The 19,467-nt window shown below is 34.8% G+C and overlaps 1 protein-coding gene across 1 annotated transcript in view; it reads left to right on the top strand.

The window, feature by feature from the left end:
- The window catches only part of LOC111048550 (nuclear receptor-binding protein homolog), a 210,586-nt gene extending 191,119 nt beyond the window's left edge, over positions 1–19,467 (top strand). Inside the window, exons 6-11 of the mRNA XM_039436097.1 lie at positions 801–874; positions 2,740–2,953; positions 4,581–4,740; positions 5,945–6,134; positions 8,573–8,692; positions 13,100–19,467. Of these exons, the coding sequence (XP_039292031.1) occupies positions 801–874; positions 2,740–2,953; positions 4,581–4,740; positions 5,945–6,134; positions 8,573–8,692; positions 13,100–13,234 (893 nt within the window). The 3' untranslated portion in view covers positions 13,235–19,467. The remainder of the gene's footprint in view (positions 1–800; positions 875–2,739; positions 2,954–4,580; positions 4,741–5,944; positions 6,135–8,572; positions 8,693–13,099) is intronic.

The raw sequence follows: 19,467 nt of genomic DNA, 5'->3' as shown, positions 1-19,467 counted from the left end.
TAGCTACACTAATGATGGTAATGGATAAAATATTTTGAGCTGATCATCCTTGGAACTTAGCTGATTCCTGATAAGGTTACCATCACCATCATTAGTGGTCATGATAGTAGGAACCAAGCCACACAAAGCTAGGTCACGTCTTCTGAAGCCCAATATTGAAAGCTAAGCTATGCTAGTGTGAATGTGACATATTTGTAGCTTGGATTTAACATTGAGAGATAGGACGGCTACGCCTCCCGTAGATGTATTTCTAGCTAAACGTGGCTGTATATGTGTGTATGCGGTTTGAGAAAAAGACTACTTCTATATTTAGCCGGGATGAATAAGTTATAGATTGATCTCTATTGGTGCAAAATAAAGACATCTGTACACGTGAGATCTGATATGATCTGATATGAAAGACACTTCCATATGTCATATTATGCTACCGAATTGGTGATTGAAATTATACAACCTTGGGGCTCCTCCACACGTGGAGATCAGCCTTTAGACACCTGTACACGTGAGATATGATATGAGATCTGATATGAAAGACACTTCCATATGTCATATTATGCTACAGAATTGGTGATTGAAAGTATACACCTTGGGGCTCCTCCACACGTGGAGATCAGCCTTTAGTCTGGCTGGGATCGGACTGATGGCCGATATCTCCCGTGTGCAGGTGGCTTGAGAGATGTGTGGAGTTTCTATTCAGATACATTCGCTTCATTTACCAGGTATTTGAAGTGCAAAATTATTCAATTACTTGAGATATTTGAAGTTCAAAATACACTAATCGGTTGATTTTGTTTGTGCAGCGTGCGTGACGCCGGCGATCGACGTGTACTCGTTCGGCATGTGCGCGCTAGAAATGGCCGCCCTCGAGATACAGGTAGGCATCACAATCAAATATCAATGTAGGGATGACAACCAAATATCGATGTATCGGAAATATTGATATATTGGTAAAATATATCAATATTTGTATTTTAATTAAAACAGGAGACACAATATAAATATACACTTAAAAACTTACATTAGAAATGGAGGAAATTTTCGGAGACTGAGTCTCCTTTCTCAACCGATCAGACTCTCGGAGTCAATTTCTAATGTAAGATTTTAAGTGTTTTCAATCTATTTATGTCTTGTGTCTCCTGTTTTAATTTATATTACAAACTTTGAAGTGTCTTCTGTTATGTGCTACAAATATTTGTATTTTGATATATCCGGTAAATATATTTTTTTTGTACAGATATATTGATATTTCCGATTTTTGATAACCATTATGAGAACTTATTCATGTTCTTAACTTGATTTCTACGATAATGACAACGGTACGTACATCCTTATGCATCGTGAAAGCGCACCTTGTGCTCTTCATCAGCTGATTCAGAGCTGATTCATCAGTTACAATAAGATACAGATATTAATCATAGCATCAGCTGTTGAAGAGCAAAAGGCGCGTTCGCAGAACATAAGTCTGTACACACCTTGAAGGAATTGTACAATTTTTATTTTATTTGTATTTGATTCCAATGGATATCTATCAAATAAAATGAAATAAAATTCTCTATTTGCTATAAAACCATACAATTTTTAAAAACTTGAACACCATTAATATATTTAATTTAAACATAAGCATGAATAAATATATTTTTCTCAACATAACCTCATCGGCATTGTCAGCAAAACCAGAGGTTTGTTACCTAATATACCAGAGGTATGTTTTTATATAATTTTTTTCGTCACCTATGTGATATCATATAATTATATCTTATATGTGACATTTATATAGAGCAAGCTATTAATGAATGCAAGGAGAGCTGTAGTGGCATCAAGGTAAATGGAGTTCGGATTCAGATGCTTCGTTTTGCAGACGATATAGCTATAATAGCGGATAATAAAATAAGCTTAGAAAGAGCTCTAACCACCTTGCATGAGATTCTACGAAATAAATATGATATGGAGATAAATAAGATTAAGACAGAAGTAATGGTCTGCTCAAAAGTCCCAGAGAATGTGTCCATTAAATTAGATCATTACGCCCTGAAGCAAGTAAAAATGTTCAAATATCTTGGAAGCATTATATCAGAAGATGGAAAAGATAGACTGGATATAAAGCGCCGAATCAGAGAAGCTAAGGGTATGTTTATTAGTAAAAGGCAGCTTCTTTCCTCAAATAGTCTAACCTTGGAAATAAGAAAGAGACTAATAAAGAGTTGCATTTGGAGTATAGCTCTTTATGGGTCTGAAACGTGGACTATTGGTAAGGCTGAGGAAAAGACTCTGAATGCTTTTGAAGTGTGGTGTTGGAGGCGTATGCTCAAAATAAAATGGACAGACAGAGTTACGAATGAGGAGGTATTCCAGAGGGCGGCAGAAAAAAGATCTCTTCTGAATTTTCTCAAGGCCAGACGACATTCTTGGATTGGACACATAATAAGACACGACGCATTTACGTCAAGTATTCTGGAAGGTACAGTTGATGGACAAAGGGGTCGTGGCAGACCCCGGCTACAGTATTTAAGACAAATGACGAAGGATCTGGGTGCTATGAGCTATGAACAATGGAAGAGAGTGGCAATGGACAGATTTAGATGGAAAGCTGCCAACCAATCAAACGATTGAGCTGTAAGAAGAAGATGTGATATCTTGAAAAATGTGGTGATATCAGTTCAGAAATATCGATTATTCATAAATCGATTTTTAGTTACCTATGAATCAATATTTAAAGAATGTTGTAATTCATGGTTGTAGGGCAACGGCGACTCGGGCACGCTGGTGACGGAGGAGCACGTGCAACGCACAATCGACAGCCTCGACGAGCCCTGCCAGAAGGACTTTGTGCGCAAGTGTCTGGCGCAGGACCCCGCCCTCAGGCCACCCGCCCACGACCTGCTCTTCCATCCGCTGCTCTTCGAGGTGCACCCGCTCAAGCTGCTCGCTGCCCACGTGCTTGTCAACAGTGCAGGTAACCCAACCTAACCTAACCAAACCTAACCTAAACACGCTTAACAAAAATGCAAGTAACCTAACCTAAACAAATTCAATCTAACCTAAGCTAATCCGCCCAAGCTACTCCCTGCACACACGCTTGTCAACAGTGCAGGTAACCTAACCTTACCCAACACTTCAAAGCAAGTTTGTGTTAGGCTCAACTCCACACTTACGCGACTCAAGTCGAGAAGAGGCTGCGACTCTAGTCCCTTCTCGAGGCAGCATGTGTTTTCAAATGGTGACACTCAGACCAGTCGATTCTAGTCTCCGCGACCTCACGACTGTGAGACTGAGTCGAGCGTCGACTCGACATGTTGGTCGAGCCTCGACTTGAGTTGCGTAGTACCGTGCATTTTTAATGAAAGTGAGGTTATGTTTTATGAAAGTGATGTTTTATCATTTTAGATAAGCCAATAATAAGAAAGATGAGACAATTTATTCATAATAATTATCATAAAATTTGTTACATGCTAAATAGTGACAAATTAGATCTTATATTTCTTATAAAGTAAGGTTAGACAATGGAGTAGTATGAAACTGAAGTAGTAACAATGAGTAAAAAAGTCGTAAGACGTGAGACTGGATCATCTTCGACTGAAGTCTTACGATTTGAGTCGAGGTAGTGTGAGTTGAGCCTTACACTTGTGTTGTGTATGATGTGATATTTATCCATTATGAAAAACACTAATAGAAATAGTGCCTTTTTATTAAAAGTTGTTGCCAATTTATATTTGTGTTAATCACAAGTTCATGTATTCTTGGACTCAAATTGATCAAGTAGTGAACCCAAATTTTGGAACGAATATCAAAATTTGGGAAAAGAACTGATGAGCCTGTTTATTCTTCCCCAATAATTTAAATGTTCTTCCTAGTCAATATACTGGGGACTCCATTGAATTCACATGTATAGAAAATGAAAGAATCTTCATCCTCATGGTGTATTGAAAATGTGTGTAGGCTGCACACATGCTTGTCATGCATGACGTTTCATCAGCGAGTAGCTTCAAACAAAAAACAGCTGTTCGACCGCCGCTTCTAATATAAAATAAACAATCAACATCAATGAATAAACCATCGGAAAATTACAAATTACAATGATAAAAAAATAATTTTACCTCAAATAGAGCAGCGGATAAACTATAACAAAAAATTGAAGATAACCTCAAAAGATTTTGTTGGAAGCCTTTCGCTGAGATGACGCAACAATGTATGATGAAATGTGTGTACAAACATGTTCAATACACTACTTGTCTGTCGTTGGTGGCCACCCTAAACGTGCGTACAGACTTGAGTGCCACAAACACGCGCAGTTCACTTTTCATCAGCTGATGCTGCTCTTATTATATCGGTACCTTTTTTCTGTACAAATACTGATTCAATCAGCTGATAAAACCTAAAATGCGCCTGTTCATGGGTTCCAAGTCTGTACGCAGCTTTATATTTGTAAATTTTCATGATGTTTGTTCTTTTGTGATGTATTTTTTCGAGGATTAGTAGTAGCTCTAAGCTCCATAGATATTAGTAGATTATCAGTAGTAGCTCCATAGTAATTTCTTTTTAGTTTTTCAAGTTGTTGTTATATTTTTGTGTTGATTTTGCAGCGAACATTTCGGAGTCAATAATTGAGCAGGTGGTTCAGAAGCAGTTTGGACCGGATGTGGTTGTAGCCGAAATAATCAAGAACGGCATACCAGTTGTACAGATGCGAATGTCCGACATCCCTGTCTCTGAGAAACTGGAAAAATTCGTCGAAGATGTCAAGTGAGTCATTCTTCAATTCTACAATTATTTATCAAATTTTAGTAAATTGTTGAAGTATTTTTCATTTCTATATTTAATTTGTCCAAATATTGAAACGTTCACATTATTCACTGACAGTAAAGGTGCGAACAGAACGAGTAAGTCGCGGTGAAGATTGATGCCACTAAGCAGCTGTTCAATGAAGAAAAGATTTGGAATCATTGATATAGGTATAGAAGAACGCTAGCGAGCTGAAATCTACATACTATCGACTCGACCGTTCTGTTCATACCCTAAGGCCCGTCGCAAAGTAGACCCACGCTAATCCACGAAAAGCAACCCACGCCGTGGGATGTTTTGTAAACCATTGCTAGGCTTCTCCAGACATCTGTGTAATACATGCAATGAATAATCCACTTGTCAGCTAATTTATTATGAATAAATCTATAGCAATGGTTTACGAAACATCCCACGGCGTCGGTTGCTTTTCGTGGATTAGCGTGGGTCTACTATGCGGCGGGCCTAACTGTTGAACTATTTGTAATTTTACAAATTCTAGAAAATTTCTATAATTGGTGAAATTTAATGCTTAAATTACCTACTAAGAGCTGCTTTCTTTCTATTGAACTGTTGTTGCCCATAAAATTACCTAGTGAAAATAAAGGAGTACCATAATCTGACCCCATCCCTAACTTTTAAAAGGTAATCTAACAAGTCTTCTGCCATTCAATGAATGATACAAGCTATAGGGGCGTTTACATTAGTCAAGCTTTCTTGACGTTTGTGCAAAATGAATGTATTTTGCAAACTTGAAGACAACAGAAACTTGAATTCACTATACCAATGTAGAACATTCTTCAAGTTTTGTTGATTCAAGTGACTCAAGCCGATAGTCCTAGTAGTTATTTTTCATGAAGCTTCGTAACACTGGTAGTCCCTCATACCGTTCTTACACCCGGTCAAAATATTAATAATAAACAGCAGTCGGCTTGAGTTCAACAAAAAAATCTGTTTGAGATTTGGAAGATAAACGACCTATACCATGGTATATCTTCTCATGCTATCTTTTTTCTATGATATTATGTACACAAATTTTCATTTAATTGTGTTGAGAGAGCAATTATGGGATTTCATTCCTGGTGCTTTCATATGTATGTCTCAATAATAAATAATTACGTGTTCTTAAATGAAAAAATGAATGAATTTTGGATTTGTTGTGTTGTAGATTCGGCATTTACCCTCTGACAGCGTACCGCGCTAAGAAGCCGCCACCCCCGCGACCCCGCGCCGCCTCGCCCGAGATGACCGAGTCGGTGAAGTCGGTGACACCCGAGCCACTCGACATCGAGGCTCGCCGAGTCGTCAACATGATGTGCAACGTCAAGCCCAAGGAGCAGGCTTGTCAAGAGCTCGTCGTACGTTCACAAACTATATTCATACATTATTTTCAAACAAAAACTCGTATTAAACATAAGTCGAGTCTATACATGTACACCGTGTCTCACAAAGAGGTTTACACGTTAAATTAATATAATATCGGGGCACCGAGCTTCGCTCGTTATTTATCTATTGATAAACAGAACACAATTCTTCAAAAAGAATGGGGAAGGAAAAACAGGCTCAGTCCAAAACTGTTTCTTCCCCGAATTTTGATTTATAGACTATAAATGGTCCAAAAAGTAGGTTATGTTTCATACATTTCAATTCAGGTCCAATTTTGAGTCAAAAATATTTAAAAACAGAAAAGTTATAATTTAGATTGTTTACAAACCAAATTGAATAACAAAATAACACTCACTAATCACTTAAAACTGTAAAATAATGATTAACTTTGAATAATGTGATATACTCTAATTCAGAGTGATAAACCATGTCATGTCAACAAATCGATTATTTTGATAAAAGTTCTAGATATTTCTCGCGAGATACGGTAAGCTGATTGAATGATTACACAGCTAATCTCACAGGCACACGCATCTTCTGTTATCGATAGATGACGAAATTATACAGACATCTGTTTTTCCAAGGATGAATTATCCTTTTAATGTCCTTCAACGAGTTTTCCCAGGGATGAGACATAGTGCAATCGAATTTTTATATCATAAACCTACTATGTTCCAAATTTCGTGAAAATCGTTAGAGCCGTTTTCGAGATCCGTTGAACATAAATAACCAGATATAAAAATATAAACAGACATACAGAAATTGCTCGCTTAATAATAATAGGATAAAAAAATAGTTTTTTTTAAATTCTATAATGTTTTATTTTAGTTTTTTCTATTTTACGTGCCCATTCATACACCGAACTTTTTCAAATTTTACACAGTTTACAAAGTAGGTTCTTGAAATATTCTGGGAAAATTTCAGCTCCCTAACCTTCGTAGAAACAAAATGGCAGCATTTTGAAAATTTTACCAATTCATTAAAATGTTCAATATGCCGCCATTTTGTTTCTAAACTGAAATTTTCCCAGAATAATTCTAGAACCTACTTTGTGAACTGTGTGAGATTTGAAAAAAGTTCGGTGCATGAATGGGCACGTAATATAAAATTTAACTTGTAAACCTCTGTTGTACACGGTGTATATAATATAACATGTAATTAAAGACAATTGAGCTTTATAATAATACCGTTATTAGTCGAATAATACATTTGATAATAACAGAAAACATTTCTGAGTTTACATAATTAACTTACGAGATATTTCTACTTCTTCAATCATGAAGACTGGAGTGAACTTCAATGTTGTTGACTTAACGTCCAGTTTTCAAGATTGAAGGCAGCTTGGCTGTCGAAATATATCATTATTATGTAAGTTTAGAAATGTTATCAGCTATTCAAATAATGAATAATTCCTCTTCATCATATTCCTCTAAATAATATCTTGATAAATTTCACATAAAAATCGGTTTCAATAGTTGTGAAACGCATCGACTATTAAATTTCTGTTCTATAGGAATTTGGCACTTGGCATAATAAGTGACACAAGATTGTATGGATGTGTAGGTAATATTATTGTCAGGATTAATTCACAATTGATAGCATTTATTTTGAATATACTTTCCATTGTTTGCATAAAAGATTCCATTTTAAATTATTAGCTTAAGATTTAGAAATAGTCTCTACTCCTACTGGTGAACAAGTGTTTCACTTATGCCAGTAGTTCTCCACCTCCAGCCGTATTCCAGAATACGTATTGGATGCGTGCTGCTTCTCAAGGCACAATTCACACTGAAGTGGAGATGTCACGCGACTACTGTATTATATAAACAAATGATCCAATGCAAACAGAAATGGCCGATTCCATTTCCTTTTCTGTACCACAATTATTTATTGTCAATTCCATGCTATTTTTCTCTGTTTTGAATTGTTTTCCTTGTCTTGGGGTGTAAATAAATTCAATTTTATTTTTTGCAACATTTAGGCTAGGCGCACACCAGTTAGTCAACACAAGACAAGACATGATCAGACACGTTTAGTCACAATACTTCACATTGTTGCTTATGACGCCACTCACTCAGATTAGCCTTTCAATTAGACAAGTCTTCATAAGCAACTATGTGAAGTATTATGACTAAACGTGACTAGTCTTATCTTGACTAACCGGTGTACCCCAGCCTTAGGGCCAGACCATTTTAAGAGATTCTCAGGCATTTTCAGAGTCGGCAGGGAGGAAGCTTTGGATGTCGCCTAAAAAACGCTCAATGTGGTCTGGCCCGTATTGTCAAGTGATTTTCACTGGAATCTACAGCTTTTATGCTGCATAACTTCAGGTTGCCGTACCTCAATAATGATGCTTTTGTAAAAATAATCGGTAACCTCTTCATTTATTTGTCAATTAATCTGATTTCAGATGACGATATTGTTGAGAATGGACGACAAAATGAATCGCCAGCTGACCTGTTATGTGAGTGACATTGACACATCCTTGGCTCTCGCTCAGGAGCTGGTGCACTTCGGATTCATTAATGAGGTAACAAACTCCATTCAATCTTTTCAAATCATGTGTATAATATGCTGTTACAATCATTTATATATGGTGTAAATAATAATATTAATATTGTAACTGTAATTACAACTGTAATTATAACTGTAATTACTATACGTAACTGTAATTATTATAGTTAATTATTGATGTTATTCTGTGTTATCGTATATCGGTACCTATATGTGCATCTATTGTGTGTCAAACTTATTTATTAATTAATTTATTTATACATCAGCTTGCTGTATTTCCATTTTAAGGCTTGTCATCATTGAAATAATTTAGAAATTACAATTGAGGTAGAAATTGAAAAAATAATATATATTTCCGTTTCACGTCACGGCATCATTGAAATAAGTTTGAAATTACAATTAGGGTAGAAATTGAAAAAAGAATTATAGTTATTATATTCACAGAACTAATTCGTATTGTCGTGATTGGAAATTTTAAAAAGAATAGGTCGAGTCTTGAAGAAGTGGTGTAATTTTTTTATTGTATATTAATAACTATTTGTTGTACAACTTTGTCTCTCCATATTACCTACTCAACGTGTTGAGAGTTGTATTTAGATATTAATAATCAATTATTTTCTCACCACATTAATAATCAATTCTGTCCTTTATTTCAAATTATTTATTCTAGCTTATTGCATTTGGTTCTTCAGTCCTTTATTCCATATTTATTTCTTTTAGCTAATTGCATTTGGGGGAGTCAGATTTACCAGACGTTCTTTTACATAATAGAAATTGTGTATTTTTTCTTAGCCTTCCGGTAGTCGCGCCCTACTCAATCACACGAGCAGTCGCTTGTTGTATTTTGTACAACATCCAATTTTCCAAGTGTTATGTACTCTGTTTACTGTCAAAACATATTTATTAATTGTATAATTACTTTTTCCATGTTCTTGGATTATTTTACGCCTATGAACATTTGGAAGATTATCATTTCATAGCCTAATAAGGTACATCAAGCAAAGCCATCAATTCTGTGTTATTGATTCGTTTACAATCCCCGTATACAGTCTTTCCCTATCTTATGTACAGTGCGAATTATGCACTGTCGCGACTAAATGGCACCTAAAGACTGAACCAATGTTTGGTTGATACTGCAACTCAGTGGAGTGATGGGGGGAAAGTTTTGGAATGCATAGGTGACTCATTCACTGACACCACCCCATTCAATAGTTTTGTGCAGGAAAAAACTGACACTGTTTTACTTATTACAAGAGCGCGACTGCCGGAAGGTTAAGGTTTCTGACTCCAGTTGAAATTTACTTCTTGAAATGTTGATTTTTTTTCATCAACATTTGTAAATCTGATTTAGTTTGATTCGATATATTACTTTGGCTCCCGCTTTCCTTTGAAGAAACATTATAAATAATTAGAAGAAGTTTGTGTTGTTTGTGTTGTTTGTGTTGCTTATTATTTACCATTATATAGAATTTACAATTTTTGCTCATTACATATCTCTAACATCCAACTATTTAAATACATAAATCTCTCACTTCTCATGTTTATTGTGTGTATAATTAGCAAGTACGAATCTAATATACTTAGATTTTTCCTGATAATTCGTTAGTCTGAGAACACGTGTGATAACACCAATACTTTTGCGTTGATGTGCTGAGTGTTGTGTTTAATGTGTAATATGTGTTAATATATACATGTGTAGATATCTGTAATATCCGTGATTTCCAATTTGTGTTGATATATTTTTTTATTACATTCAAGTGGAATCTAAGAATATGGATCACATTGGATACACGTATGTGCAAGTACATGTGAAATCTAGCATGACCAGGCGCGCAGATGAAAAGCAAAATCTGGAAAGAGCCATTGAAACAGGTTGTGACTTGCCTGTACCTGCTCACACTGAACGCTACCAGCAAGTGCACGCGTGCAGTATGAGTGTTAACCATAGAGAAACAATAGCGTAAGTAGATATCCCATGGTATAGGGCGTTTATGTCGCAACTTTTACTGTTATCTCAAGCCGATAGTCCACGTAGTTCTTTCCCGTGAAGCTTTATGACGCTGGTAGTCTCTCATATAGTGCCGTTCATACACTCTCACCCTAATAAAACAGTAAAAATCGACAGTAATCGGGTTGAGATAACAGTAAAAGTTGCGACATAAACGCCCTATACCATGGGATATCTACTTATGCTATTGTTTCTATATGGTGTTGCTATCGCTCTTTCCATATTAAAATTTTGTATCTCATCTGCCAGCGTGGTCCTGCATGATATCACGTGCACTTCCACATACGCGCATCTAATGTGATCATACCCTAACATCAATACTACTATAAACCTTTCAATTCTAACCCAAGTTGAATGATTTCATGTTCTTCCATTTGCTATTGTCTTGTAGATAGTTCATCTTATTATGTTCTTCAAAGTTTTTTCCTAGCAATAATACAAGGTTGTGCAGAGGAAACACATGTTTTTCGAACAACCAGTACTCGTCAACGGGAGAGGGTATTGCCCTGGAACGAATGTTGGCAGACGGCCCATACTATGCCATTTCAGTTGCTATGAGCGTTGGAACATACAACATCGTGTGTTCGCTGTTGAGCAGTTTTTTTAGAAACAATGAATCTGTAGTCACAATGCAACGCTTTTCCGTCAATATTTTAGAGTTAGTCGTCGAGGTGCAATGCCCGATTGAAATACTTTACTCCGATGGGTTGCAGCGTTTAGGAGTACTAGTTCTCTGATGAAAAAGAAACCACCTGGTCTTTCCCGTTCAGTCAGTACTCCTGAAAATATAGACCGAGTCAGTGTCGTCGAGTCGATCGTCTAGGACTAGTAACAAATGCCGTTCTGACTCGGTCTACACTTTCCGGGCAACGGGGAAGACCAGGTGGTTTCTTTTTCATCACAGAACTAGTACTCCTAAACGCTGCAACCCATCGGAGTACAGTATTTCGATCGAGCATTGCACCTCGACGCCCAACTCTAAAATATCGACGAAAAAGCGTTGCACTGTGACTACAGATTCATTGTTTCTAAAAAAACTATTTAACAGCGAACACACGATGTTGTACGTTCCAACGGTTATAGCAACTGAAATGGCATAGTATGGGTCGTCGGCCAACATTCGTTCCAGGGCAATGCCCTCTCCCGTTGACGAGTACTGGCTATTCGAAAAACATGCGTTTCCTCTGCACAGCACTGTACTACATTTAAAATACTTTGTATGTGTCACATCAACAGTACTTATTAACATCTATGATAATGTAAATAATATCAGTGCTTAATATCGCCCTTCCAGGTATAAAATAAAGGCAGTCATTCTATTCTATTCTATTGCTAAAGGCCTTTTACACACAAAACGATTTTTCGACGCACGACACCCAGAATGTCCTCTGATTGGCCTAATGTCGTGTCGTCGCAGGATCTGTAATATCCGTGGTAACCAATCTGTGTTGATATACTTCTGTTTACATCTCTGTCTCTACATATTTCTTCTTTGTTGTATCATTTTAATCATCATACCTGTCCTTTATTCCATCTTATGAGCTTATTGCATTTCCTTTTCCATTTCCAATGAAACTAGACTGCGATCTAAGGCTACAAACAGAACAGTCGGGTTGATATGTAGATTTCAGCTCGCTAACGACCCTCTGTATTTATTCATGTTATAGTATAGAGAAAATATAGCATAAGAAGATATCTCATAGTATAGGGTTTTTCGTTTCAAATTTTACCGTTAGTCCTTGTAGTTTTTTCGGGAAGCTATGTGACGCTGGTAGTCTCTCATACTGTTACACTCTCACTCGGCCAAAACAGAAATAATAGACAGCAGTCGACAGTAATCGGCTTGAGTTAACAAAATATCGGGTTGAAATTTGGAATATAAACGACCTATAATACCAGGGGATATCTCTTATACTATCTTTCCTCTATGGTTATATCATAGAGAAACAATAGCGTAAGTAGATATCCCATGGTATAGGGCGTTTATGTCGCAACTTTTACTGTTATCCCAAGCCGATAGTTCACGTCGTTTTTTCCCATGCAGCTGTGTGACGCTGGTAGTCTCTCAAATTGTGGTGTTCATACACTCTCACCCCAACAAAACAGTAAAAACTGACAATAATCGACAGTAATCGGCTTGAGATAACAGCAAAAGTTGCGACATAAATTCCCTATACCGTGGGATATCTACTTACGCTATTATTTCTCTATGGTTATATTTATATCAATGACTCCAAATGTTTTTATAATTGCTCAGCTGTTTAGCGGCATCGATCCTCTCCGCGACTTACTCGTTCTGTTCGCACTCCAACACCCTGGTTGATGAACGTTCCAATTTCAGTTGATAGCTGATTTTACTTTACTGTTAATATTTTTAGATTTCACTAACATTTGAACCTGTTGTCTGTGTTACAGGCTGACAAAGAGAAGATAGCGAAGCTGATCGACGAGACACTTTTGAGTGCAAACGGAGTGAGAGAGATAGAGATGCAAGCTGTAGCTGCAACCACGGCAACGGCAGCACTGCCGCAGCTACAAGCCAGCAGTTAATAGCGGCTTAACGGCCGTCAAAAGTTAACGGCCTCCTCCTCCTCCCACTCTTCTCCTCCCCCCACCCGTCTTCTTTTCTTCGCTGCTGCAGCCGCCGCTTCTCCCCCTCTCCCTCCCCCCTCTTCACACTCTTCTCATCTAGGCGAAATTCGATTCGATCGAGAAACTATAAGGCTGGTAAAATAATATTTAAGTTTACCAAATAAGAGAGAAAGATTGTTAAATTTAGTGTAATTATTATGACTCGTTTTACCATCCACGTTTTGAATTCTGTTGTTAGTGTAATAATACTACTACTATTACTGTACTTTTATTATTTGTAAGTGTCGATGAGCGTATCATAGTTGTTTTTCATTTTCAGTGATTTTTGTAGGTGAATTTTACTTCTGTAGACAGTGAGACCTCGTTGTGTTCTGATGATCCCAATTTTTGTTGACCAATCATGATAAATAACATTCAGAATGACCACCAAATCCGGATAAAATTTTGTTGATTTCTCTTGACTTGAAAACAAAAACTTGAGCAGACTTTTGAAGAACCTAATCCCAATCTCTGGTCGACCGAAAGTTAGTTATAATCTGAGGGAGAAAATTAGATCGGAATAGAAAAACACCAAATCCGGATAAAATTTTGTTGATTACTCTTGACTTGAAAACAAAAACTTGAGTAGACTTTTGAAGAATCTAATACCAATCTCTGGTCGACCGAAAGTTAGTTATAATCTGAGGGAGAAATTTCAATTAGATCGGAATAGAAAAACACCAAATCCGGATAAAATGTTGTTGATTACTCTTGACTAGAAAACAAAAACTTGAGCAGACTTTGGAAGAACCTAATAATTGAATCCCAATTTTTGGTCGACCGGTAGTTAGTTATAATCTTAGAGAGAAATTAAATTAAATTTGGATAGAACTTCGGTTTCCTATTTTGACTTGAGCTGACGTTTTGAAAATGGTTACACGCCTAAATAATACTGAAATTCTGATAAAATTCAATTATTTTGTTTCAATTACCAATTTCTATCATCTTCTAATCAATGATTTTCTCATTATTGATCTTTTTTTTGTAATAAACCATTTTCGGCTCGTTCGAAAAAATCAAATTCCAGTTACAGAATGAGGTTTGCATCAAATTTTGGTTAGAAATTTGACTGCAGATCAATAAAATTTTCAAATTCACAAACTACTGTAAGTACTTAGAGAATGTTTATCTATACTTTGAAAACTATTTCATTCATTTTCCTATTTGATGGACATTTTGGTAAAATCTATCTCAGTGAGAAAATCAGGTCATAAATAATATCATGATGAAGCAATAAAATATTTTCTTCTCAAGGATAGCAGGTAAATTAGATTATTATTATTGCAAAATATCGATAATAAAACCATCCGAACCACTTGAAGGCCGTCTGCTCAATAAATCGATAAAAATAACTCAATTTTTTAAATAATTTTATAATTTTTCCTTTTAAAAAATCATCAAATCTGCCAAAGTCGAGTGTAGATCTCCTTCCCATCCAGTTACACATCGTTATTGCATATAATTTAGGTAATAAGCTTTTTATCAATTTTAAGTGTTTGTATTTATTGAATAGCATCATCACAACTGCATTGTCGATCTACTTAGTCGCTAATCGTTTACATTCCAAAAGTTAATTCTAGTGAAAATGGTAATGCATTACTGATTATAGGCCTACATTTTATTAAGAAGAAAATTCAGGTTTGTAGAATGGGTTTTTGTAATTTTTCACAACCACTTCATCCACATTGGACATTTTGTGCAGAAGTTTTATTATTAGCATTTGTAGCCAGAACGGTGTATTCATGATGATTAGTCAGGTTGTAAGTTGAGCAAATTGTGAGTACCGTACCAATTAGAAATTGGCACTGAGGTCACGTTTCTTGAATTTCTTAATTTAATATTGATTAAAAACATTTGAGAATTAACTTCTCTCAAAAATTTTACTTTCACTTGATAATTTCAATACATAACTGATGAGTTTGTTGAATTTAGTGCTTAATTATTATTATTGTTAATGATATAAATAGCAAATTTATTGTATTTTGTGCACAATCAGTTCTATCACTCAACTCACAACTTGCGTGTCATGATATATACTATATTCTGTTCAGGGATTTGTGCTACATAAATATTTAGGGCCGGTTTCCGAGCTTGGGATTTGGCTAAGTTCTAGATTTTAATCAGCTGGAGTCAGAAAATTGGCTTTCCGAAACGGGGCGTGGTCGCAGTCATTGTTACAGTCACGTTTGAATTAAGTTTCGAATAACTAGAAAATTGAACACAAAATAAAATGAAGAAAAAATAGTGTGAAGTTTCAGCTATTTTGAATTATTTTGGAATGTTGAATTTCGACAAGGAAAAACGTTTCCAATTAAGAAAATGAGAAAATAAAAACTGCGACTGTTATTAAAACTGCGACTACGCCCCGCCCCGTTTTGGGAAGCCAATTAACTGCCCCGTTTTGGGAAGCCAATTTTCCAACTTCAGCTGTTTAAAGTCTAGAACTTGGCTGAATCGCGAGCTCGGAAACCGGCCCTTAAAGATTTTCGCCTCTGTAGTCTTCGGCTCGATGCACCCACTTCAATCAAGCTTTGAATCCTTGATTAATTTGGAAATTCTGTTTGGATTACATAGTCACATATTGGTTCTTGTTTGTGCCGCATACTGTGTATGGAGAGAGTATCAAGACCCAGTGAACATAAAAAATTAGGTAAAATTATCAGTGATTTTTATCTTATTTTGTCAAAGTCAATTGTATATTAACTTTATTTCATATAGAATTTTCAGATCTTATTTATTTGATAATGACATTTTTTGAATCCAATATTGTTTTCTCTAAAGCTTCTAATGGAAAATAATTTAAAGTTTCAATCCTGGTCAGACAAAATTATTATATTCGTTCAATTAAAGCTAATTTCTGTTAATTTGTATCGTTTAGTTTTGTAAAATTTATCGTTTTATTGTGTTTTACAGAATCAATCATTGATCAAATAACTTATTTGAGTAACATGAAATTTATATTGATAATCATCGGTAAATAATTGATAAAATGACTAATATTTCGCTTGGTCTTCACGCTTCACTCTACCACACAATTTTCTCCGAAATCTGAAATCTTTGAACCATTGCCTTGACAATGCAGTTAGTAGAGTCAATAAATGTTAAACGACCAAATAGCTGTAGATGAGAGTCAGAGATGCTACTAGTGAATTGAAATATTCTGTGATCAGTGAGTCACGTGATAAAGTGACCCTCTAAGTTATGAGTCAGTCAGAGTCGCTTAATGAGTTTTTCGCATCAGGCTTCCTTCTAAAATACTCTACTACTATTTGTCGTTGTAAACAAGTCACACTAGTTGTATATATTTGAATAATTGTGAATAATAGTAATAATTTTGCGAACGGATCTATTTTTGAGCGTAAGGAATTGCGATGTGCGAATAATTAATTATTGATGAAGACGAGATACAATTAGGTTATAGACAAGAGCTTTCGAAAGAGGTGTCAGTGCCAGAATTAGATGAATCTGTAAATTATATATTATGATATAAATATTAATTTATAGTCTATAGCCGACTGTCGTTTTTATCGTAAAATATTTTTGTAGGATTCGAATCAAAAATACATTTCACTTTGGAATGGACGGTAGATGCGGTTTTGTGCGTCTATTGTGTAATATATATTGAATAGTAAGACTCCAGTTCAGACCTGCTTTTGTTTAAATCAATTTCTAAAGTTCTGTTTCTTATCAATAAGTTTCCATTTGTGTGCCTAAAATGAATCATTAACAACATAAAAATTATAAATATCCAACAATAAGCCACTAGAAAAACAAAATATCAAAATAAAGCAATTATATTTTTCATTCAATGAAACTTATCCCAAAGTTAGGGTAAAACTCAACTTTTCCGCCCAAAGCTGTATTTCAAAACCCCAAATTGGAATTAAAGTTTAATCTGTTCATTTTTTCTTCTCAAAACACAGTGACATTGTCATATCTACTTATGAACGAACATAAAATAATGTAAAACTCTTCCAAAAATGTATCTCAGTTCAATGCAAATATTCAAACTGAACGCAATACTGAACCTAAACACATATCTTTGACTAGTTTCTAGTCTTTACCACTTTTCCATTGAAGTGAAACCAAATTTTAAAGTTTTCATTGGTGAAATTGAGTGATTGTGATATTAGAAACTCACGCTGTGTCCCTTGATAAGCACAATATCCAAATTATCATTTAAATTAATTATTTTTCCTCTTTCAAAATTGATGGCTTCTCTTGATTGAGATAGTGATAATGCACAATTTTTTGTAAGTCTTCCTTCAATAAATTTTCAGTAGTCGAATTGGATAAATTTTTAAACACGAACAAAACTAGATTGTTTTTAACGGAAAACAGTTTTGATCGTTGAATATTATTTCAATCTAGTTACAACATTGGTCTGAACTCGGCTTAAATCGTTATCGTTTAAATTGTATGTTAGTCCAATAGATTTACGTTGTAGTTTCACGACTGATAAAGAAAAAGATTAAAGACATTCTAATGTACTGTTCGAACTATTGTATAAATTATACTGCAAGTGCGGTTTAATGATTTGCTCTCAATATCTACTCTTTACGAATAATTCATTTTAATTCTTTGTTCCAACCCTGAGTGGAGAAAATTAATATTGAATGATCAATATGGCTATATAAATAAATACTGATAGTACTTCAATGTAATATCATTATTATTACACTATAACTTTATGTTTTATCTGAATTGTAACTAGAAACCAGTTAGGAATTGAACAATTAAATAAAAATAGATCATGGTTTATGAAATGGTGTACAAGATTATTTATTCACTATTAGTCTCACATTTATTTTCCCAATTTTTTACAGAAAATGCACTTACTGCATGCAATTCATGTATTGTTGTCAAACTTCCAATATTGACTTATAGGTGATCTACGTAATATCACTGCTTGGATTATTTCAGTGTTGAAAACAAAACTATGTTTTTATTTTATTATAAAATTTGACAAAATTATCAGGATTCACTCAGGATTCTAAAATCATTTTCTACTACAGGAAAATATTTTTTAATCCAATTTATGTCACTAATAATTTTACACTTTGATCGATATGTCCCCTTGGTAAAGAGGTAGATATTCTGAGCAACTCATTTGTTCGATTGAAATGAAAATAATTTAGGCTAATACGATACTATTGAGATGAAAGAAAAGGCTGTTAGTTTTTCCAATGCAAATTTTGTGTATAATTCATAATTTATTTCAAAACATCAAACTGTAAATAGTACACGATTGGTTAAGTACCGTACATAAATACAAACTGGTCGATGTCAAATGAATTTTATTGCTCTAATCCGTAATTTTTTATCCCGTTGTTCTGGCATTTTCTCAGTAGCTTGATACATGATACACTTCGAATGGATACATGATACACTTCGAATGCTACGGGAAAATTTCGTATCACTCTGTATGTATTTTCAATCTTCTAATTAGTTTCATTCTATTTTGTTCAGTATTTATTTTAATAGTTTCGGTTTTAATCAACATAGATGCATATTACAATATTGATATATTGCTATTACATTATGTATTCAGTTTGGGAAGAGAAGCTTTTTAATTTGTATATTGGTGTAATAATACATGTAATACATATCCTTTCTCCATTAAGTCATTTTCTGTTCTGAAATTCAATGTATTAGTGTTTTTTGGTCTTTATAATAAAATTATGATTAATTTACTGTTCAGAAACTCAGTGTAATACTAATGTATTTATTGTGTATATACATAATATTCAAATCCACAGATTGTATGATAACAATCTCACTTCATACAAAAATGTAACCACATATCATTTAATACAAATTATTAGTATGGGTTTCTATTCTTTCTGTAGTTAATTTTCACACCATCATATGCAACAATATATTCAAATAATCATTTCCCAGTTCACGTTTAAGCTTGGACACTGTGATTTGTATCTATGCCAATAAAATTTCTTGCTATTTACGTCAATATTCCACATTAAATCTTCAGTTTTATTGTAAATTTTCATTTATTATTTTATTCAATGATGGCATTTTTGTGTACTATTATTTTTAGTTTTGTGGTACATCTGCAAGTTGATGGTTTCTCTTCCCCACCCGTCACTATGTAACCCCCGACTGCTATCTATTTATTAAAAGATGCTTTTGACATA

This window comes from Nilaparvata lugens, chromosome 10 (assembly GCF_014356525.2).
Source record: "Nilaparvata lugens isolate BPH chromosome 10, ASM1435652v1, whole genome shotgun sequence".
Taxonomy (NCBI): domain Eukaryota; kingdom Metazoa; phylum Arthropoda; class Insecta; order Hemiptera; family Delphacidae; genus Nilaparvata; species Nilaparvata lugens.
The sequence above is the reverse complement of the archived record's forward strand: the minus strand, read 5'-3'. Positions and strand labels throughout refer to the sequence as shown.